The sequence below is a fragment of the Papaver somniferum genome, chromosome 9 (genome assembly GCF_003573695.1).
Source record: "Papaver somniferum cultivar HN1 chromosome 9, ASM357369v1, whole genome shotgun sequence".
NCBI classification, from domain to species: Eukaryota; Viridiplantae; Streptophyta; class Magnoliopsida; order Ranunculales; family Papaveraceae; genus Papaver; species Papaver somniferum.
The window spans coordinates 127,188,433-127,213,234 of record NC_039366.1 but is presented as its reverse complement, the minus strand read 5'-3'; the positions used below and the strand labels follow the sequence as shown (position 1 = coordinate 127,213,234).

The 24,802-nt window shown below is 41.4% G+C and overlaps 1 protein-coding gene and 1 long non-coding RNA gene across 2 annotated transcripts in view; both read left to right on the top strand.

Moving 5' to 3' along the window:
- The window catches only part of LOC113312571 (keratin, type II cytoskeletal 1-like), a 39,235-nt gene extending 25,220 nt beyond the window's left edge, over positions 1-14,015 (top strand). Inside the window, exon 2 of the mRNA XM_026561314.1 lies at positions 13,630-14,015. Coding sequence (XP_026417099.1) covers positions 13,630-14,015 — 386 coding nt within the window. The remainder of the gene's footprint in view (positions 1-13,629) is intronic.
- An 8,605-nt stretch (positions 14,016-22,620) lies between these two features.
- LOC113308819 lies at positions 22,621-24,185 on the top strand. Its single transcript, XR_003340101.1, has 3 exons — positions 22,621-22,790; positions 22,910-23,027; positions 23,953-24,185. It is a non-coding gene; the product is annotated as an uncharacterized LOC113308819 (long non-coding RNA).
- Positions 24,186-24,802: the final 617 nt, after the last annotated feature.

The following is a 24,802-nucleotide window of genomic DNA, read 5'->3' as shown; positions in this document are numbered from 1 at the left end:
TCTTGCTGCTACTTGCATTGTCTTGTGCTGCAATACTGCTTTCTTTTCTTGGCCCTGTGTACAGCTGCTGCATTGCCTTCTATGCCTCCCTCTGCAGCTGCTGTTGCTTTTGCTCTGCAGTTGCTGTTTCTCTTGCACTTGCCCTGCAGCACTTCTGTTGCTGCTGCCAAGCTGCTGCCTTCTTTTTCCTGCCTGCTGCTGCTGAGCCCAAAGCTCAGTTCACTGCCAAAGCCAGCTGAGCCCAATCTGGTCCACTATCAAGTCCAAAGCTCAATTCAAACTGAAGCCCAATTCAGTCAACTGTGGGCTTAACCAAAGCCCAGTTGTTTAAGACCAAAGCCCAAATTCATTAAGGCCCAATCCAATTCAGGCTTAATCAAAAGCCTAAGTTTAAGGCCTAAGCCCATTTGCACTTCAAAGACCAAACTGAGCCCATGCTCAGTTCCTTTTATTGTGAACAAACCCATTAGCACTCAAAGCCCAATTTAAGCCAAAAGGCTTCAAAACCCAACAACAATTTAGGAACCCAATTAGCTAAAACACTTCCAAAACACACCCGATCTCTGTGGATCGACCCGTACTTGCACGAGCTACAACTGACGACCGTGCACTTGCGGTATTACTGTAGGCCCCCGTTTTCATTGCTTCATTTTTATACACCTTTCCGAGGCCTGCCAAGTTTTTGGCGCCGCTGCCGGGGATCTTTTTGCATTTAAATATAATATCTTTAAAAGCCTACCAAGTTTTTGGCGCCGCTGCCGGGGAGTCGCATTTTTAGGTAATAAATATTTTTATTAATTAAACTAAATCTAGGCCTAGATTAGGTATTGTATTTAGATGCAAAAAAGTCCAAGAGGACTTGAGAGGCACACAGTTCCAGGCCTAGATTAGGTATTCTCATGAAAATTGGTTTGACAATATTGTGACAAACTAAATCTAGGTAGGTGATGAGTGCCAAATATTGTATATATTTATCCCTTTTTGTTGGCATTTTAACTCATCTTTTGTGCATTAATTCTACATTTTATCCCATATTCTGTATTTTCATTGTTTTCAAGAATAAATATTTTTATTAATTAATTCTGCATTTTTAGGTAATAAATAAAGTTCGGATGAGTCGCGGAGCGAAAAGAGCAGAAAAGTAGTGAAAAGCCGGGAGAAATTACGCAAGGAAACCGCGAAGAATGGTGCGCACAACCTCATTTTCTACACACAAAAGCGCCTCCGTTCTCAGCCATCAGATCATTTCTCAGAAGCAGTAGGATGCAAGGCTATCAGATTGTGACTTAGGCAAGAAAGTGACATCTAAGCGTCTCACATGCATGAGATCAAGAGTATCAATATTATCAGTCACATCAGCATTATCTACGTCACACTCATGATGTGTAGCATGCTCATCATCACAAAAAATTTGCACAAGTCCTAATTCAGAATCATGGTTATCCGATATATTCAAATTATCATCAACAGAAGCAATATATTGTGGCTTAAGTATGGAATCAGACACATCAACTATGTTTTCATGCATAGGATCATTAGTGTCAATAGAAGATTTACCTAAGTCATGCTCTTCACAGGATAATTGCACAATATCAAAATCAGTATCGACATCACATGCATATGGAATATTAGAAGAAATATCATTCATGAAGGTCGGGGCAGAAAAGCCTAATGTATTTGAAACCAAAGGTTCCACAACATTTTCAGCATAGACATGTTCTTCTAACATAACATTATCATCATCATCATCATCATAGTAATATGCATAGTTGTCCCTATTAGCAGTTGTGGTGTCATTAGTCAACTCATGTTCCTCTAGATTAGGTTCATATTCAATATCATACACATGAGAAGGACTAGACATGCTATTTCCAAAGTTCAATTCATTACCACCTATATCATGTGACAGTGTCTCAGTTTCCCTAATGGATTCCCATTGACGGGTTTTCTCTGCAATCTCAGCTAAAAATTTCCATGCATCATCCACAGTTTTATCAAGAAATTCACCATTACACATACACTCAACCATGGCTCGAGATTTAAAGTCTAGTCCCTCATAGAGGATAGCGACAAGTCTCCACTTCTCAAATCCATGGTGTGGACATTCGCTCAACAAATCATTAAAACGTTCAAAATAGTCAAAAACAGTTTCCTCATCCAATTGGACAAAACAATTGATACTTTGACGAATAGCTATGGTCCTATGATGTGGAAAGAATTTTTTGAAAAATAGATCTGTGAGTTGGTCCCAAGTGTTGATTGATTGTGGTCTCAAACCGTAAAACCATGTTTTGGCCCTTTCCTTTAGAGAAAATGTAAACAAACGCAATTTCAGAGAGTTTTCGGACATATGTTCAGGTTGCATAGTCCGAAAAATTTGTTCAAACTCTCTTACATGAGTATAGGGGTTCTCAGTATCGAACCCTCGAAATATAGGAAGTATTTGTATCATGTTTGCATTTATTTTAAAAGGGTTATTGGTCTGAGGTAAGACAATACATGATAATGGAATTTTTATTGTGGGATACATGTATTCATAGAGAGCACGAGGTTGGCCCATATTGAAAAGACACAAAGCCCACTATTTGGTTATAATGGGTTTTCAAAAATTTGGTTTTTTATGGGAAAATTTTGGTTTTGATGGGAATGAAAAACATTTGGTTTTTGATGGGAAACATTTGGTTTTTATGGGTTTTGAAAACTCCTTTTGGTTTTAATGGGATGAGGCCCAGCTAACTGGTTCAAATTTTCTGTGGGACAAGCCCAGCGAACGGCCTAGAGATTTGAGTACACGGCCCAACTAACGAGTTCAGCAAGCCCAGAAACTAACGAAGCCCAGCTGAGTTGGTAGGTTCAGTTAACCTTGTTTAGGTTGTTTGTTGGGTTTTTGAAACCCAAAATTTTGATAGGGACAATCCCACAGTTAAGCTCAAATACAAACCCAAAAATTAACTTAAATTACAAGCCCAACAAAAAAAAATGGAAAAAATTATTACAAGCCCACAAATTAAAAATGGAAGCCCACAGGTTGGGTTCTCTTAATGGGTTTAGGCTTACCTTTGAAGCACAGCCCAGCTGTTCAGTTTGGTTGCAAAAGCCCAGTTGGGCTTTGGATCATCCTAAGCTTTGGCTTCAACACTCAAGGCCCAGTTGGGCTTTGGTATTTCTTCTTTGGCTTGTATTACAGACCAGTTTGGCTTGGTACAAATCAGCAGCCCAGTTGAGCTTGGGTTCTAGCTGCAGCTTTGGTTCAGCAAGTTTCAGCCTTAGCAGCACAGCAACAGGTGCAGAAGGCAGCAGCAGTTAGCAGCAACAGGCAGCAACAGGGGAAAGTAACAGCCTCAGTTCTACCAGTTCACCAGCAACAGCAGAGGCAGTGCAAGCAGCAGCAGCAGCAGCACCAGGGGCAGATTCAGCAACAAAGGTGCAAATGGGCTAAGCAGTTCACAACAGTGCACTAAAGCAACAGGCAAGAAGATGCTCTGATGCTGTGCAAGAACAGCAAGCAAACAACTAGATGAAGATGCAAACAGCAAGAATGCAATGTAAACAGCAAATGATGCAAGTGCAGCTGCAAGCTAAGAGCAATAGCAAGCAATGAGCAAGGAAAGAAAAACAACAGAAGCTGTTAAGAACAACAAGAACAACAAGGAAAAATGATGCAAAGATGAAAATGCAAGTTATGATGAGCTAAATGATTATACTAAATGCAAGATATGCAAGTGAAAGAAAGCAAGGAAAAACAGCAACCACACAATGCCAAGTCCCCGGCAACGGCGCCAAAAACTTGGTGGCTCTCTAAAAGAGTCACAAACTATAACTGCAAGTGCACGGTGTCGAAAGTGGCAAATGTGCAAGTACGGGTCGATCCACAGGGACAAGGTGTGTGTAGTTGAAGCTTAGAGTTTCACTAAAACTGAGTTGTAACAAAGAGTCTTGGTTGTGTTAAAACCCACTTGAGATGATGGCAGTGACTGAACTGAAAAACTGTAGAATGTAAAGCAAGTAAACATGAACATGCTAGGGCTTTTGAATCCACCTCTAACTCACACTGACTATTCATCACTGACAGTAACTTTGTTTTTCTATAACCACCAGCAAGAGGGATGTCAATCCTCTATATATCAAGGGTCATTTTGATATGAAATCTCCTATCACAACTAAGGTATCTTCCCTAAGTATTAACTGTCTGTTTAAAGCACAATTAATCAAAAGAACAATATATAAAATTAAGCATGAGTTGCAGTTCAGCAACACTAGATGATTCTAACTACAATGGATGCCTGACATCCAATGTGAAAGACTAGTGTTGAAGCCCTAAGATGGAGTTTCACTATGAGCATTTACACACATCATGGCTACTGACAAGAGCATGAATAACAAGCAATAAGCTAGGGCTTCATCTCAACCCTAGCAGAACAGGTTAGAACATAATTGATAGTGCAAAACAATTGAAAATAACACAAAACAGTTGAACTAAAAACAGGACAGTTGAGGAACTGGCTAGTCCAGTCCTCTTGGGTGAAGCTCTGGCTAGCCCAGGCATCCCCACAACAGCACCAAACACCTTCTATTCATACCCAATTTACATAATTAGGGTTCATACACCCAATTCCCAAAAATACCCAAATACAGTTGAAATTAGGGTTTGTTGAATCTTACCCATACTTCTCTGATTTGCTTCATAGCCTTCGACCCATTCTTCTGCTTCCTCCCATGCTTCTTTGGTGCGAGTTGGTGCCCTAATCCTTACCCCTACTCCAACTAATATTAAACTAATTCTTCACTGAGAGGAGAAGGTGAAGATGTAGGCTGATAATAGGTGGATAGAAGAGTGATGGTGATGTGTGAGGGTTTGTTTACTCGAGCTTTGCTCGAGTTGGTGGAGGCAGCAGGAGAAGGTGGTGGGAATGGTGGTGCGGCAGGGTATGGTGGTGTTGCAGAGGGTGAGGGAGAAAGAGAAGAAGTCGATGGAAAATGGATCGGGGTGCGTTTGTTTTGGGTTATAAACCTAGATGTTAGGGTGTTGAGTGGGTTTATCTATTGTTGATGAATAGCGAGGATGAGACGTTGGATGCGAAGATGATGGATCGATCTAACGGCGAGATGGAAGGAAGCGGGAAGCGACCGTTGGATGCCCGATACAACGAAACTGACGGCTCAAGATGGAGTTAGGTGTTGTAGTGTGAAGCATGATCTTCAGATTTTGATGCACGACGATGAGGCGACCGTAGGATGCTGAGATGATCCAATCTGACGGTTGAAGATGAAGGCGGGTATGGATATTGGAAATGGGTTTGGGTGAGGGTTTTGGGCCTTGGGTATGCCAAGCCCATATCTTCTTTAAGAACAATTCTTCCTCTTCAAGCCCATTTCTAGCCTTTTGGTCTTGCGCACAACATTCTTCGCGGCTTCCTTGTGTGATTCCTCTTGGCTTCCACCACTTTTCTGCTCTTTTTGCTCCGCTATTCATCCAACTTTATTTATTACCTAAAAATGCAAAATTAGTTAATAAAAATATTTATTCTTGAAAACAAAGAAAATACAGAATATGGGATAAAATGTAGAATTAATGCACAAAAGATGAGTTAAATGCCAACAAAAAGATATAGAAATATGCACTTTTTAGGACTCATCAGAACCTTAGAAGTCTACGTTGACGATATGCTCGTCAAAAGCAAGCTGCGCAAATATCACCACAAGGATCTGAGAGACATCTTCGAAGCAATGAGGAAACACCGCATGAAAGTAAATCCAGAGAAATGTACTTTCGGTGTCACCTCAGGGAAATTCCTCGGGTATTTGGTAACAAAAAGGGCATCGAGGTAGACCCAGTGAAGATTCAGGCCATAGTAGAAATGCCATCCCCAAAGAATTTAAAAGAAGTTCAGAAGCTCAATGGGTCCATAGCAGCCTTGGGAAGATTTATTGCCCGATCTTCGGACAAATGCAGACATTTCTTCAATATTCACAAAAAAGGGAGCAAGTTTGAATGGACCGCAGAATGCGAAGAAGCCTTCCAAAAAATCAAAGAACACCTAGCTTCGATTCCGATCCTGCAGAAGCCGGATCCTGATGAGGTTTTGGCATTATACATAGCAGCAACCGAAGACGCAGTCAGCGCAGTGTTGGTCAAAATCAATACGAAGATAGAACAACCTATCTATTACGTCAGTAAGACCCTCAATTCTGCGGAAAGGAACTACACAAAGATCGAACAGCTTATCCTAGCATTGGTATGGGCTACTCAAAAGCTGAGAACCTACTTCCTAACTCACTTCCATTCTATGATTCTCAATTCAAATGCATTGTTAACCCTCAAAGCTAACAGTTCATGGAAATAACAAAACTGAAAAAAACTTAAACTATTCTACTGATGCTCTGGTTAATCCAGGCATGGTTAAAATTACACCCCAAGCACTCAATTTATACATGCAAGCATAATCCCCAAAATTCCCAAAAATTAGGGTTTCACCAAAAGTGAAATTAAAACTCACCAACTCTCTGAAAATTGATTCTGACTTCGACCCATTCTTCTTCTGACTCTCCTGATGCTACCCATGCCTCCAATTTGTGTTATTTCTCAACCTAATTTACCAAACTCACACGCCTAGGGTTTCTAAGAATAGGCGAGTGAATTAGGTCTCTGAAATTAGAAGGGAATAGGTGATGGATGATGGGGTTGTTGGTGATTTGAGAGCTCGGTGGTGGTTGAGGCGGAAGGAAGTTGGTGGCGGAGCAGGTGGTGAAGGTGAGGCTGTTGCAGACGGAGGTGAGGGAGGTGAAGTCGATAGTTTTAGGGTTAGGGTGTGTTTGGGTTAGGGTATAGGTATTGGGTACTCGGGTGTTGAGCGGGTGTAGCAAATGTTGATGCGCAGCAAGGATGAGACGTTGGATGCGAAGATGATGGATCGATCTAACGGCGAGACGGAGGCAGATCTTGAGCGACCGTTGGATTCTAGATGCAACAATTCTGACGTTCCAAATGAGAGTTAGGTGCTATGATGTTTTACAGGAGCTTCAGAATTTGATGCACTGTGATGAAGCGACCGTTGGATGCATCTGTGGATCCAATCTGACGGCTACGAGCTTAGGCAGGCTTTGGGCTTGGGCTTAGGTTAGAGTTTGGGCTTAGACAATTCTGAGCCCGCTTCTTCTTTAAGAACAAATTCTTCCTTCCAAGCCCACTTCTAGTTGGTCCGGCTCTTGCAAACATCGTTCTTCGCTGCCTTTCTGCGGGAGTCTTTGTCGTTTCTTTGCTCTTTTCACTCCGTGAGTTAACCAGGCTTTATTTAGTACCTAAAAATGCAAAATTAATTAAGAAAAGTATTTATTCTTGAAAACAAAGAAAATACAGAATATGGGATAAAATGTAGAATTAATGCACAAAAGATGAGTTAAATGCCAAGAAAAATATATAGAAATATGCACTTTTTAGCACTCATCAGGTTCTTCCAATCCATGGCCTGAAAATAGCATCGACCATTCTTTGGTATATTGCCCCTGTGTTTCGAAGTCCGAAAGGAATTCTAGTGTAGCAATAAAGACCATGTGGTGTGTAGAACGCTGTGTGTGGCTGATCCTCTTCTGCCAGGGCCACTTGGTTGTAGCCAGAATGTCCATCCATGAATGACAGTTCTTCATATCCTTCTACTGCTTCTACCAGCTGGTCTATGCTTGGAAATGGATAGCTATCCTTTGGACATGCTTTGTTGAGGTTAGTGAAATCGATGCATATCCTAACCCCCCCCATTTTTCTTAGGAACGACGACCATATTGGAGATCCACGTAGGGTACTTGACCTCCTTGATGAAACCTGCGTCTAGTATTTTTCGAAGTTCTTTTTCCACTGCCTTATGATATTCCGGCGCGACTTTTCTTATTTTCTGTCTGAAAGGTGGCGTGCCTGGTTTGATGCGCAGCTCATGTTGGATTATTTTTGGGTCAATCCCAGGCATATCTCCTAATTTCCAGGCGAATACATCTGCGTATTCTTTAAGTAACTTGGTCAGGGAATCTTCTCTCTTTTCGTCCATTATGGTCCCTACTTTGATCATCTTCGGGTTTTCCTCCGTTCCTATGTTGATTTCTTTTACGGGCTCTACTGGCGTGAAAACCGGCTTCGGATCCCCGAGGACTGGGGCGTTCTTTAATTGCTACTTGGTATGTTTCTGTCCAGCGTTGGATGCTGAAGTACTTGTCTCTGTGTTCCGGACATTATCATCTTTGGTCAAATCCCTTCTTGTAGTTTCCTTGAGGAACTGGTCTATGGCCTTCTCTTTCGCAGCTTCTTTATTTTTAAGTCTTCGGGTTTTGTGTTGCTTTTCTTGTTCGTTGTTGATGTGATCCTGAGTGGCTTGGCACTCTCTTGCAGAGACCCGATCTCCCTTGATTTCCATTACTCCCTCGGGTATAGGGAATCTGAGATATTGGTAGTACGTTGCCGCCACCCCCTTGAGTTTATGTAACCATTTTCGTCCAATGATGGCATTGTAGGGGGACGGGGCGTCCACTACGCTGAACTGTGTTTCTACTTTCATGGGTCCGGCGTCAACCTGCAACACGATGTCTCCCAAGGGATTCGTGGGTGCTCCATTAAATCCGTAGATGGTGTAATAAGAGGTCATTAGCTGTTCTTCATGGAGCTTCATTCGTTTGAATGCATCGTAGAATAGAACGTTCACTGAGCTCCCCCCGTCTATGAGGATCTTTTTAAGGTTACATCCAGCCACGGGTAATGTGAGGACCAAGGGGTCGTTATGGTCTTCCATATATTCGTCGATATCTTCAGCATCGAAGATAATAGGTGAGTCCATCCACTCTTCATGTTCGTCCACCTCTATCTCATCGATCTTATACAATTCGCATCGGTCCTCGAACTGCTTCCGTAACCTCTTTCCTGTCTGTGTTGTAAGTGAGGGCCCTGCGGTTTCAGAACACGAGATGGTGTTGATTGTGCGTTTCCCTTCTGGAAGTTGGACTGGCTTGGTTCGTTTAGATCTATCCTCTGCGACATCCTTTCGTATGTAATGTTTGAGCTCGCCCGCATCAATCAATTTCTGGATCATTATTTTGAGGTTTTTACATTTTTCGGTCTGGTGCCCGTTGAAACAGTGGTATTCACAGTAATCTTTGGATTTCTCGGTTCTTGGGGGTTGTTTTCCCTTAGACCATGGCCATTCCAGATTTTCCCTTCCTTTGACCTCTCGCAGGATCCGAGCATAGCTAGCATTGAGCTTTGTGTAAACTTGATCTTCGAACTTCCGATCGTCTTTTCGCCTTTCGTCCCTTCGTTCTTTCCTATCTTCGTGGGGTCGTTCCACCGAGCAATTCCTTTTGGTTCCAATGGTTTGTTCTGCAGAATTTGTACGGTGAGTTCTCTGCGGGTACGCCCTCGAGTTTTCACGCTGGATTTCTTCAAGACGAGCGTGTTTTTCAATAATTATTCGAAGATCCCCCTCTGTCTTGGGCACGCTTCCATGAATCTCAACAAAGAGTGGACTCATTCGGTCTAATCCCCACTTGTAGCAGTTGATACTTACCACCGGGTCCACACTTCCTATGGCTTGGAAGACCTTGTGCCATCTGTTGGTGTATTCCCTCGTGGTTTCCTTATAGCTGATTGCCAGTGAAAAGAGCTTATCCATTCCAGTATTAACAGCCTTGTTGTACATGTAAGTTCTTAAGAACTTTTCTGCGAGTTGGTCGTAGGAGTGGACGGAGTTTGGCGGCAGATTATCAAACCAAGACAATGCCGATCCCTTCAGACTCGATGGGAAGTATCTACAGAGTACTGCGTCGTTCTGGCTCCATCTAGCCAGTACACGGTTATAATACCGAATGTGTGCAGCGGGATCGCTGGATCCGTCATAGCATTCGAATGTCGGGACAGGGAATTTGAGTGGAATAGGGGTGTTGGACAGGCGATGAGTTAAGGGTGTGGAGTTAGCCTCTCTCATGACTTCTTCTAACCTTCCTCCGTCTTGTTTACTTTTTAATTTCCTGATCTCTGCCATCATTTCATCACGCAGCTCTTCCATCGCGCGGTGGTGCCCTACGTTCCTCTGCTCGTGATAGCTTCACTCTCCTTCGTTATAATCTGGGTCGGATGCGCTACTTCCTCTGGACGCGTTTCCATTGGCCGCTACGATGACTCTTCGGTCTCGGTTTGGTTCGGGTGCCTTTGAATTTGCTTCATCGAGTTGTTGGCTCGTCTTTGTGCTTAAGGCAATCCGGTCTTTTAAATCCTGGTTTTCTCTGGCCAACAAAGCCACAGCATCCGCGTAAACCTTTTGGCTTTTCTTCAATTCTTCAAGTTCGGCCATCAATCGGTCTGATTGGTTCGACCCTTGATTGGGAGTCCCAGCTCATGCTATTACGGCCACCGTGCCGCCTTCTTCTATGGTTTGTACTAAAGGCGGGGGAGGTTCAGCTTCGATTGTTGGCATTCCCAGATCGGGCGGAGTGCCCATCTGCAGTGTTAGATCCACCTGCACAGTTTGATTCAGCTCATTGGTTGATGGCATTCCGAAGGTTGGCGGATGCGCGGGTTGGTACGTTCTGGATTCATCCACCCTTTCTTTTGGTTGGTGAAATTGATTCGTAGCAAGAGTTTTCACGGCTTCCGTAGTCTTCGGGACTGCCGCTGTCGTATTATATTTTGTTGCCGCTTCTCTGAGGGCCGCGGCTGCAACGGAATTAGCATTCATAGGCGAAGTGATTTCCGCAGTGTCCTGTCTCTGACTGGTCATTTTGGCTTTGTCTCCTTTCTGCTTGCTCCGGGTGATGACCGGGGTTGTCCTCGGTGCTTCCTTCGACGTGGCTCTGGATTTTCCTACTTCTTGCATCTTTCTGCACAAGGGAATTTCAAACAGCGGGAAACAGAAATGTCCGTGCGGATCGGGTTAGTTTGCGAAAATTCCTAATTCCACGACAGGGAGAAACTGCCCGAGAGCTACAGAGAACTCTTAGGGAAGCCCATTTGATTCAAACATGAGTTAAAGTATATGGATTAAATTCTTATTAAAAGTGCGGATTCATTGAAAGTATGAGGAAACACGAGAAAACCCCTTTTAAAACTGCACGTAAATCCTTTGAAAACTTACGAAAACCCAACGGAAAGATAGGTCCGTACGAGATCTAGAAAAATGTAGATCCGTGGATCTAAGTAATAAATCTTTTAACCAGTAAACGACGATACTGTCGGTAGTACCGAAGACAACGGGTGCGTTTTTGAACATGGCAAAGTTAATAAAAGATAAATACTGTTAAAGATAATGAAGCAGAGCAATCTTATGCTAATTTAATTATGAAATCACAGGATAAGATAAATCTTTTACCGGGACGAAGTCCCTGTTTCTAGCGCCAAATTGTGAACACGTAAATCACGTAGGCATCTATATGTTCACAAACAATATTCAAACTCTAGGTACCAACTCGTGCTGATAATACAATGGCATTGATTCCTTGGCTCAAAACCTTCGGGTTTATCATAGCCTCATCTAAGAATACTGCGAGTGGCGTTTACGCAAGGGGAGATAAAGAAAACGAAGCATAAAAGTAAAACTCATGAAGCGTTAGACAAAAATAAAGTGCTGAAGTGTAAATGAGACCGGGATTTACGTGGTTCAGCACTAAGGCCTACATCCACGGGGTTGTTGTTTCACTATGTACTTGATGATTACAAAGATAGTCGAGTGACTTTGTAGTTTACATAGGTCTGTCTATTGTAAAGGACTAACTTACACTTACAATCTTTTCTCTCTCTCCTTCTTCCCCATTTTTTCCGATCCCTTTACTCTTGGTGGAGAGGGGGTATTTATAGGGTTAGAGTGTGGGACCCATCTCTGAAGGCTGTTGGAACCTTATCTTCTTGTGTTTTGTGTCCATCACGCAGGGGTCTTCGTTCGTAACTTCATCACGCAGAGTCATCCTCGTTCGTTTCACGGGTTGATCGACACGTATGCTGTTCAGAGTGTTTAATGCGGATAGTTGAGGCACCTGCTCGTGTCAGGCAAGTGTTTTCTGCCTCTGTCGCGTCCATGTCAGTACATCTTCTCTCCATCGTTGATCTTGGCTTCTTTTGGGGATGAGATAAAGTAACTCTTTGGGAGTTATTTGGTGCTCCGCAGTACAGCGTGTTACCGGAACATCATTTAACTTCTGCCCTTAGATTTGTTCGGGCAAAGATCCAACGTCGGCAGGATGGGCATCTTGGCTGTGGGCACATGTCATCATGCTTTGATGACTTTGTCCGCATGCTCTCCACGTATGTTCCTATATACACGTGTTTGATGATGAAATATGTGCACACAGTGGTACTAAAGGCAGTCGTGGTGGTACTAGAGGTAGTCGTGGTGGTGGCCGCAAGAAGAATATTGCTGCGCCTCTCAACTGGAAGCAGAGCCAATTTGGATCGTTCCTTGCATCAGGAGTTGCTATCTTGTTTACTCTAGTGTTCTAAAGTTCTAATGGCTTTTTAAATGGTTTCACAGTTTCACTACTTTAAGTAATCTGATTAGTATTATGACAGTACGTATTAGTTTAAACACCTAGCTCGATTCAAGTCAGATTTTAAACATCTTATATGTTATCTGACTGGGGTCTGAAAATCTGAATTAGCTGTAATATACACTGAAGACAAATATTATTATTATCCTTCTTAGTCATGATCTGGAATGCTTTCAACTCCATTTATCTTGTTTAGTCCTTAATTTAACGTGTTGCAGTCATTTCCACTTGTTAGCTGTTCCTAATTATTTATGTTTCTCAGCGGATCGCATGAACAGGTGCTTTTCACAGGCATATAATCAATAATCCTTGTTTTTCAACATCCGTCTTGTAACTTTTGTTTGTCCATATCCCTTAGTTGTTGTGATGACGCGTCTGATGAGAAAGGAGAATAAATGTTAGCTGATTATGATTATAGCACCTGCAAGTTTTCCACTAGATGAGCCATTTTAGTAGAGCAGCAATAAAGCTTGAAAAGACAAAAATGTAAAGAGTAAAATTGGAATGAGAGAGTAACATAAAGTGGGTTCACACTGTCCAGCATGCATTAAGAAAAAGAAGTATCAACTCAACATCAAAGTCTGGGGGAAATTTATGAGTTTTGTGTTCAGACTTGAGAGAGTTCAGATGATTAGGATAATTCTAGTTTTTAGTTGCGATCAGTGTTAGTTATTTCATATGGAAGAGGGCCATAGAGAAGACATGTATTAATTTGCGTATATAGTTTTGGAATACCGAGTGAAAATATCATGCAAAAGTTGGAAGAGAATTCAGGAGGAAGATAGCTAGGAGGAGCGTGTATTCCACCACCTACTGAAAAATTTGGCCAAGTCCTAGTCTAGGCATCCGCGTAGTATTTTTTGGTGAGTATGTGGTAGCTTACACGACATAGTATGAAAAAAGTCACAGAGAAGAGGTCAATTTAAGAAAGAAAGAAAGAAGAGAAGAGAAAAAAGAAAAAAAAAAAAAAAGAATTACAAAGTATTTTATATCCAAAATTAAGCTAATTTTATCTTTATTATCCTTAAAGAGTTCGAATTCATGTTGCAATTTTGTGTACATGTAGTTTATCTTTATAGTTTAAAATTGTTCTTAACCAATTGCGACTTGCATTTTCAGGTTATGAAAAGGGAAATGGGAACAATGTACAAGGGGGTGGAATGATGGTCAGGATTAACAGACAACTTAGTCGCGGTGGTGGCGGCAGCGACGGTAGTAGCGGTGGTGGCCGATCATCATCTCATCTAATAATGGTAGAAGTGGTAGTGGGGCAGTTTCCAAAAAGACACCTAACACCTCAACTGGTAATAATAAAAAAGAACAATAATGGAGGCGGGACAGCTCCAAGGAGGGTACCTGTCGCAGCTCCGAGGAGGGTACCTGTCACTGGTGGAATATATGGAGCTGGTGCGGCAGCTAGCCACAACAATAATAATAACCATCATAGTGCAGGTGTGGCTGCACCTCTTGGTATTTTTTTTTTTACTCGGTCAAAAATGGATTGAGCAAAAGCTAAAAAGCAAAAAACAGGGAGAGTTCGGACTAGCACTCAGCCGAAAGACAGGCTAACCGCCAGAGAGAACTAATTGAAACGAAAATAACTTTGGCCAGGCCATTCTACAGGCAGAAAGAAACCCGGCCGACCCTCATAGAATTCAAAGATGTCTTCAGCCAGCAAACACGCTCGCTTAGCTAAAGCATCAGCAGAAAAATTTATCTCCCTATAGCTATGGATGTAACGAAAGTTGGAGAAAAACTTCTTGGCCATTCTCCATTTATGTCTTAGCTGCCAGGGTAATTCATCCTTCTCAAAAGCTTGAATACAACTCCTCGAATCAGACCGAATGCAAATGTTGGTGGTCCTCCAGCTCTTAGCTAACATCGTACCATAAATGATTGCACAGGCCTCTGCATAGAAGTTGGTTTGCCAGCCAAGCCCAACGCACAGAACGCCAAGCACCGTTGAATTAGCATCACGAAACATAACCCCCGCACCAGCTTGGCCTGGGTTGCCCATTGACGCACCGTCGCAGCAAATCATTATCTCATCAGGAGTTGGAGGAGACCATCTAATCTCAAGAGGGATGGAGACCTTGCAAGACCTGTGTTGAACCCGGAAATAGTTCAAGATCTTCAAATCTTCTACAGTGTTGAACATATGACCCTTCATTCTAATTGAGTTGTCACGGATCAATTGATAGACCCGACCTTTAAAACCCGGCCAATGAATAGGAGCATTCTCAAAGTAGGCCTTGTTGCGAGTCTTCCACAGCTCCGTGACAATGGCAAGAATTGTGACCAGCCACAAGTCCTTAATCATCCTACTACGACCTTTTGCAGCCTGGTAGGAAGACACTAGGTTCTCCATTGGTTGGATAGTGAAGATATCGGCAGCCCAAGCCCAGATCTTCCTAGCAAAGCTACAGTGCCAAGTAATATGGCTTAAGGTCTCACAATTCTTGCGGCATAAGCGGCACATTGAGGCCAAACTTCTCCCAGTCTTCTTAATGATGTTGTCATCAGTTGCACAATATTGTTTGGTCCATATCTTCCAGTACTGCACACCCAAAGAAGGATGGACCACCTTTCTCGAGAATAAAGCAGCACAGGGCTGAACATCATGTGGAGAGTTAATGGCTGCCTTGGCAGACTTGACCGAGAAAACACCCTTTTTATCCAGGTCCCAAATCTTATAATCGTCACCCCCAGCAATAATTGGCAAGTTCCCTTCATCAATGTTACAACGAAGCATCAGATTTCTTGTAGCTTGAGGGATTGCCCAAATACCATCGGCAATGATATCACACACTCTTGCCTGGAAGTCGTTAGGCCCTTTAGAAGAAATGCCTAGCTTCTTGGCAATCGAAAAATCACCACACCAATTATCAAAGAAAAGGGAAGAGCTCTCGCCATTGCCTATAATTGATCTTGTGTGCTTTTGCACAAAATTAAAAACCAATCTAATCCCTGGAAAGACAGACGAACCAAGCTTGTAGTCAATCAAATTGCCATTACTCTTGAAGTATTTAGCTCTCAGAAACTTAGCCCAAATCTTGTCAGAATCTCTTATAGAGATCCAAAGCTTCATCAACATTGTTTTGTTAACGTCTAACAGCTTTTTGAGGCCCAAACCTCCTTCACTCTTTGAGCAACACAAGCTGTCATAACGAACTGTGAAGTATTTACGTTTCTCCGCATCACCCGACCAAAGGAAATTTCTAATGGCCTTTTCAACTTGCTTGATGGCCATACATGGCCATTTATAAACAGCCATTGAATGGATAATATAGCTCGAAATCACAGACTTAATCAGAACCAATCTTGCTTGAAAGGAGAGGAGCTGACCCTTCCAACCCGCGAGCTTGTCCCTGATCTTTTCCACCACCTCACGAACATGAATGGTCCTAACAATGCCAGGCTTAAGCTGAATACCAAGGTATCTGTCAGGGAAATAGGCTCTCCTCATTCCCAAGAAATTTGAAATTGCCACAGCTCTCGAATAAGAACCTCCTCCATAGTAAAATTGACTCTTGGAAAGATTCACACACTGGCCAGAGGCTCTTTTATACATTCCCAAAAGAGAAATCAGATTTTGAAGACTTTGCAGATTACCCCTGCAGAAAATAAGAATGTCGTCCGCAAACAGCAGATGAGAGGGAGCAATACCTTTCTTTCTAACCATATGGTGCATACTACGTCGAGCAAAGAGCTTGGACAGATTACAGCTCAGAACATCTTCAATGAGGACAAAAATGAGAGGAGAAAGAGGGTCTCCTTGCCTTAAACCTCTAGAAATGCTAAAGAAACCTTCCGGGCTACCATTCACCATGATCGAGATTTTGGCTGAGTTGAGAATGTTAAGAATCCAAGCACACCAGTTGTCAGAAAACCCATATTGACGGAAAACTTCAGCAATAAACTCCCAACTCACTGTGTCAAAAGCTTGAGCAATATCAAGTTTGAGGCCAATATTACCATACCTTCTGCTACTACTAATCTCATTGACCAGCTCGGAAGCCAAAGCAATGTTTTCATGAATGTTTCTACCCTTCATAAAAGCCACTTGCTCCTCTGAAATCAAATTGTTAAGCACAGAGCTCAGCCTTGTCGCCATTATCTTTGTGATGATTTTGAAAAAGAAATTGCTCAAACCAATTGGCCTGTAGTCTTTAACAGCATCAGACTTGCTATTTTTAGGGATGAGCACAATGAAACTTGAGTTAATACCATTGGGAATTTTCCGCATTTCCCAACAATTGACAATAGCCTTGCAAAGATCTGCAGAGATCGTATCCCAGCAAAGTCTGTAGAAATTCCCAGAGAAGCCATCAGGGCCTGGCGCAGAGTCAGCACCCAAATCGAACACAGCAGCCTTAATCTCGTCTAAGGAAGGAATGGCATCCATGAGAATACTCTCCTGTGGAGAAATACGCTCATGATCAAAGTCAAACAGCTTTGGATCTATACAAGTATCCCCACCATTGAATTTATCCTTGTAATGGTTGACAAGAAAAGATTTAATGTCCTCCTGCAAAAACAAAGTAGAGTTAGTAGAAATTTTGAGCTCCGAGATAGTGTTTTGGCTTCTCCTCATGCGAATGCTATTGTGGAAAAATCTAGTGTTTTGGTCTCCTTCTTCCAGCCAAGTAACTCTCGACTTCATACGAAGCATAGAAGCCAGGTCTACCCGCACATCATCAGCTGCTTTCTTGGCGTCAGCCACCCTAGAGAACTGCAATTCATCAGCTGGATCTAAATCAAGCAGGTCCATTTCAGCATCCAGCTTAAGCTCAGCTTGTTTCAACCTAAACTGAACATCACCAAACACCATTCTGTTCCAAACTTTCAACGCATCTTTAAGTCTTCTAAGCTTGCTGGAAAAAACCCAAGGAGGGGCACCCACCATACTCAGATTCCAATTATCTTTAACCAAGTTCATAAAACTTGGATGCAACATCCACATTTTCTGAATTCTAAAAGGTGCTCTTTTCGGTCTTGAGCTTTGGAAAGCAAAGCCAATAAGGGGAGAATGATCAGAACAGATTCTAGGCAATGCCTTACATCTCCAGTTCTCATATTTGAAGAACCAAGCCTCATTAACCATAGCTCTATCATGCTTGGAAACAATTCTTCTACTACCTTTCTGGCGGTTAGACCATGTGTATTTCTTGCCCAGAGAGTCTACCTCCACCAATCTATTATCTGATATCCAACTTCTGAATTCATTTATATAGACCTCTTTGATTGGAATTCCACCCTTCTTTTCTTCCATGCGTAACACACAGTTGAAATCACCCAAGACCAGCCAAGGGAGCGAAGTAGAGCCCAAATCCAATTGACGCCACAGCATTTTTCTTGTGACTGGGTTGTAAGAAGCATGGACTGCTGTAATAATATTACTTTCCACCTCAACTGTAATAGCTTGCTTAGAAGAAGAAAGAATGCTAGGACTAGCTAACGAGTTCTTCCACATAACCCACAGATTGCCTTTAACATCACCAGCCTCATTCGTAACTACATCCTCAGAGAAGTCGACCAATCTCAAAGATCTGACAAAACGAACAGAGCAGAAAACCTGAGCTTCTGCAATACAAATAACATCAGGATTGTGCAAAATCTGAAGCTCTTTTAGCTTGGCCTTTGCACCATCCTTAGCCAAGCCTTGAGCATTCCAATAGAGAACACGCATTAAATAACCAAGTTTGTAGAAGGGCTTGCCGAACCCTTTTCCTCCCCCTTGCCAGAAATGTTAACTTGCTTGTTGGGTTTTTTCTTCGTTACAGTCTTGCTTGTCTTCTTGGTAGCCAGACTATCTAACTTCTTTTTCCCTGCCAGAACTTTTTTGACTCTATCTTCCTCATCTTTGGCAGCCCCCCACTCCAAAACAGCTGTCTCATCTTCCACCAAGTTGGTCGCACTACTAGATTGTAGAACAGGTTGTAAGCCATCTGAATCAATTTCCACCCCACCAGCACCAGTCACGAATTGATTAGAGACCACAAGAGGCTCTGCAGGTTTGATTGGAGAGACTTTTCTAGCTGTTTTAGCAGGGGAGCTAAAACTTACACCTTCATTGAGCTCTCCCAGAGGGTCTGCATCTGCTGTGACTGCAATTTCTGGAGCAGCAACGACTGGTATTTCAGAACTCCTTGGCTCAGTAGGTTGATTCTTCTCAATGATTGATCTTCTCACATTCTGGAGTTTAGCTAGAGCCAAACCCTGCTCTGATCTAGCTAACTCAGCAGCTCTTTCCAAGTTAATCACCTTCCTCTTCTGTTCCTCGTAGAAGACAAAGAGTAATTCTTCCTCTTTATCCAAGTTTGAAGCATCAGCTCCCAAATTGCTATCCCTCTCAGCACTTTCAGCTTCAGGCCAAGGCTCAACAGCCTCGTCTACAGCAACATCATCTACAACAACATCATCAACAACAACATCATCTACAGCAACGTCCTCTACAGCAACAACATCAACAGCACCAACCTGCACAGCAACATCATCTACAGCAACGTCATCTACAGCAACAACATCCACAACACCAACTTGCACTTGGTCTTGCTGAGTTGTTGTATCCACAAATTCCTCTTCATCACCATTAGAACTAGCAGAGGCACTAGGGAAGAGCGTATGGGTCCCCTCAAAACACACTCCAGCCACTTGGTTCTTTGAGATTTCAGCCATCTTATCTTTTTCTTGCCAGTTTGTCTTCGTGTATTCCTTCTTTTTCCAAACATTTTCCAGCTCATCCAACTCAATTTTCAGAGCTGCTCTCTTCACCTGATCTGTTTCTTGGTCATACACCTTCTTCAAGTCCTTATACTTCTTGTTTCTGCAATTTGCTTCAACATGCCCAATTGATTTGCAATGATCGCAGAAGTCAGGTTTGTTATAGATCTCGTAATCAATATAGAACCCCTTAGGCAACTCTTCATCCTCAATGATAATATTACCAAGCGGTTTGGAGAAATCAATATCAATGAGCACAGCAGCAAAGTACCCATATTCATGTTTTAGAGTTCTAGGATCGACAGCAAATGGCTTGCCAAGACCACGAGCGATCCTGAACAGGATTTCCTCCTCCTAGTATTCTAGATGCAGATATGGGAAACGAACCCAAACGGCAGCTCTTGAGATCTTTTCAGACTCCGGGTTGAACATGGGAGTCCATGGCAACACCTTCAGCATTTGATTTTTAACCTTCCATGGACCTTCATAGCTGACACGCTTACGATCTGCCTCATTGAACAGTTTGATAATGAAGTATCCCCTTCTCCATGGGATGAACTGAACTTGGCCAGTTAGACTCCATTGGTTACACAAGATCAGCTTAGCCTCCTCAAATTGCAGACCAAGGGTTTTGAAGGGACCCACAAGACTATATTTCCAAACTTCCTTAGATCGAGAACTTAAATCTTTTGGAATTTTAATTAGAATCTCACCTGTTGAGGAACGAACAGGGGGGTAGGATAGCGAATCTGCATCAATGGATGACATCTCGTGGCTCCTTTTCTTGACTATGGTAGCATAAGAGCGTGAACCCACATCAGATCTGCCTCCATTGTTGCCTCCATTGATGGATCTGTTGACTATTTCGGGTAAACCACCATTGTTAGGGTTTTTTGCTACAGTAGCAGATGGGTTTTTCGAATTTTGCTGGGTGAAATCTTTCCTTGTTCTCGACTTGGAACGGGAACGATTCGTTTGTTGATTAAGGTTATTCTTCGTATGAGGTTGGACTCGTATATCAGGTGGTAAAGATCGAAAATGTTCCTCCATGGGAGGCACAAGAAAAGTGCAGAAAAAAGAACGAGGAAGAAGAGAGAACAGGAGAGAGAAAGTCGGACCAAACCCTAAAAATTTTGCTTTTTTTTTTTGCACCTCTTGGTAGTAAGCGCACCTCTTGGTAGTAAGCGCAACAACTTTAGTTTATTAGCTGCGGCTATAGTTGCCATCTTGTCGGTGGCAGAGTTTTAAAAGCTCCTCCTCCCCGGCTTTTAAAAATTGAGAAATTTGGGAAATGTTTTGGATAAAAAACACTTTGATTTTGTTTTTACCAAACACCTATTTTAGAAATTATTAACATATATAGGTTTTGAAAGTGCTTTTGGAAAAAATAAAAGCATTACCAAACTTAGCCTTAATTCATTTGAAATTTAATCTCTATAAGTGGTCATAATTCTTCTGTTACTACTTGTCCGCAAGGCAATGAATTTCACCATCGAGAAAGAAAAATGGTATCAAAATTATAGCGCTTCTCAATTTGATGTTAGTAATTCATGAACCAAAATTAGATTTTGACTAGTTGGTCGGCACAAAGAAATTAAGAAGACAATAATAACAATGGTGATTCGTATTTTGAGGTTATGTAAAAGGCAATGACTGACACCATCCATTACTGCTACTTAGCAATGCAAATTCAAACACGCCAGCTGCAATGTAATATTCTTCACAACTCAAATGTCTCACAGTCAAGCTTCATCTCTCAACATGCCTTGCATGATTACTTACAGGTATGTGGCTTATCTCCTTCAAACTACAACATCAATGACATTGTCCCCATCCCATGCAAACCTTGGCGGTACCCTACTTTGATACCGTAATGAAGGAGATGCCGGATAAATTTCAGATGACTGACAGAGATTATGTTTTGTGGCAATGTAACAAATCCAAACATGCACAAGACTACTTGATGGCTATCCCCATTAGTGGGCTCAACCAGTCTGTGGGGCCAAGACAGTTTGCTTCCGTATTGTGCTACAGATTAGGTATACCACTCTTTGATGAAGATAGTACTTGTCCCAGTTACGGCAAAAGGATGGATACTTTTGGTGATCACGCGTTGCACTGTATTAAAGACGTTGGAATCAAATTCCGAAATGATTTAGTTCGCGATGTGCTGGCGGATATATGTTTTAAATCTGGAGTTCCTACCAGGAAAGAAACTGCTTTGGGATTTTTATCAGATAACGACAAAGATCTAAGACCAGCGGACATTCTTGTGCACAATTGGGAGAACGGTCAAGATGTGTGTTACGATGTGACGGGTGTCTCACCTTTCACTGGTGGTGGGGTTCGTACTTTTATACCTGGTCAAGCCATCTCCAATGCGGTTACCCGCAGATGCAGGAAGTACTTAGGCAAGTATTTGGCTCATGGTTACGGTTTTTGTACTTTTGCTTTCACTACCTTAGGCGAACTCAATGATGATGTTGTAGTCCTTTTAAAGAGGCTTAAAAATTGTTTGTCAAGCCGTACCATGAATGCCAAAGTGGGTAGTTTTCTTTTTCACATGATATGTACTGCTATTCAGAAGGGAGTTGGAGCCCAACTTGTTGCTAGACTCCCAACCAGTTTCTTGTAAACTTTTTTTTTGAATATAAACGAAGGTTGATTTATTGTGTTAAAAAAAAACAAATCACATAGTATTTTTCTTTTTTCACTTTCCGAGGTAATTTTTTAAGTCACGGAGCAAATTTCTCGGAGTGATATTATTGAAGTGAAATTGTCAATGCTACTGATTTTGAGCGACCGGAAGATTTAGTCACTAGGTAAATTTTGCGTCATGCTACTGATTTTGAGTTGCCTTAGCAAATTTGTTGCAGTTTTTTTTTTTTTTTTGTCTACCACTCTCCAAGGTAAATTTTTCAAGTCCTAAAAAAAATTATGCTCACAAGATAATGTTGAAGTAAAATTGTCAATGTTGAGGGACATATGACAGATTCTTATTATTGGTGAAAATTTTACAACAAATTTTGGATCACGCTGCAAAGTTTAGATGGTATTCCAGAATTTAGGTCTTTGGGGCGATTTCGTATCACCGGCAAATTTTTAGTCATGTTGCAGATTTTAAGTTGGTAATGGTAATCCAAATTTTGAAGGAATCTGACTCGGGAGACATTTCTAGCTATCTTATGAGTCAGGATCAACTCAGATGAAGAAAATCCACGCTTCAAAATTCAGCGTCTTCGGGCACATAAAAGATTCAGATTTCACACCTACCCCTTAACCGATACACGATGTTTGTTATAATCACTACCACTTGCTCATTCCTTTAACCCCAAAAACAAAGAAAAATAAAAGACGGAGATACTTATAAACTAAGGAGAACTGAGAGAAAGAATGACAAAGAGTTCAATCAGCTCATGATTTCAATCTCCAACGAGTTCATCACTCTTGATCCAATGAATGTCTTTTAGACTCTGGGGCTGAAATATTTTATTGTAAAATGTTGGAGGGTTAGCTGATAGAGAAGATAAAGAGCTTAACATTGCTGTTAGTCTCGTGTAAGTGTTGAACCTTATTTCTCTTTCTTATAGTTTTGATTTTAGTTAAAATTTCTATTACTGAGAAGTTCGATTTTTAGATGAACTTTGTTGACAAGTTACTAAATTTGTGGGAGCAGATGTGTTGTGTGTTTTGGGATTCCGAACCAGTTTACAGTTTCTCTCAATGGTTGGATTCTGCTCGGGAAAAGGAGTCTCCCTAACTCTAATAGTCAATCAAGAGAGTTTGATTATAAGGTCTACATTTAACTATATCATGATTAGAGATTTTTTTTTTCCTTGTTCAGTGATGGAGTAAAACAAAATTTAGGAATTGACTTGCCTTTAACTTGTTTGAAGAAGAATGCCTTGAAATTCCTTAATTCGGGTTATGAATTAAAATTTTGATAATAGAACTTGTTGATTTTGATTGGTAAATACTACTTAGGCATTTCTTGAATATAGTCATCTGTTAAGGCTCATGAACCTAGGACTACGTCTTATTAGTGTATCAATGAAGGCTCTAGGACTGTTTGATCAGATTGAATTCAAAATTTTGGATAGGCTGCTCGAAGAAAAATGAGTATATGCTAAGAAGTCTATTGCTATGTAAGGTAGACTAAAGATGTGCACGAGAGAGTTGTATTTTCTTTTTCCCAATTCCAAAATTTGATGTTACCTCTGGTTTAGTGGACTTGAACCTGAATGCATTTCTTGGGTCTTGCCAAGGAAGTAGATGGTGGAAATAGTACGTCTGATGTGAAGAGCGAAGTCCTTGGTGAGCTGTATTGTAGGCTTTGTTGTTGCAATCATTGTTTCGTATGTACAGCCAATATGTTCCATATCTTACATAGGTCATAACTAGATGAGATCTTATGTTCTTTGAGTTAACAGTCGAGATACTTTTGCACCCCATTTCTTGTAGTAGCAATGAGGAAAGGTCTTATATTCATCTCTTGTTTCAAGCAACAGAATGTGTTGTTGTGAGATTTCTGGTCCCATCGTTTACTGTTTGTTGGAATTACACATTCATGGATTTTGGGTACTTGTTTTATACCATCTTATGATGTGGCTCGGTTTTTGTTGTACACCTTGTGCTTGTAGCATTGCAGAACAAGCACATAAGAGGCAAGCTGAATAAGTCAATAATTCCTTACACAGATGTTTTGTTTGTTTGCTTCAGGCCTTTATCCTCCTATCAAACAGGTAAGCGGGATAGGTGGTGTAAAATATAAATTTCAGTTGCTGGACATGGTATTGAACAAACTGCTTGCACAGGATTGTTTTACAACCTTACAACTGAGTCTTTCCTTGTTAAATTTTTTGTCTGCCACTTAACCAATTTAGTATTGTAATTTTGTTTCCGGTTCTAATATTTTTCCAGTGGAATAAGACTATTTCAGCAAAAAAAAAGGTTTCAAGTACACGGGATTAAGCTACCATTTGTTCACTCAGATTCCTTTAAACACCAAAATATGAGATATGCTTATTTTGAGCTTTACCAAAATCCCCGTCAGCCACCGTTATTTCATGCTTTTGAGAAATCCAATAGAGAAAAAAGGACAAATAACAAGAGGGTTGCTCTATCATAACTCATCAGCTTAACGGTTTCAATCTTCAACAAGTTCACCACTTTTAATCTGTTAAGGATCGAGCAAGAGAGAGGAGAGCATAAACGCGGAAGCATAAAAGACTACATTGATAATAATCTTGGTGTGTCAACTTTCATGGCTCAACAGCCTATTTATATTGTTCACAAACTTGACGACCACTCAAGGTACTTTCCTAACTAAGATCAAACTCTAAACATAGACACTTTCCTAATATAACTCTCACAACTTAATGTGCATATCTCCTAAATATAGACTCTCATATATTATTTCCTAATATCCTCCCTCAAGATGGAGCATGTAGATCACGAATGCCCATCTTGGACCAAAGAAATTTAACTTCGGTTTTCTTTTTTTTTTTTTCTTTTTTTTTTTCAACGCTTTTGCGAAAAAAATCTTCAGATCATAGTTTAAGGACATTTC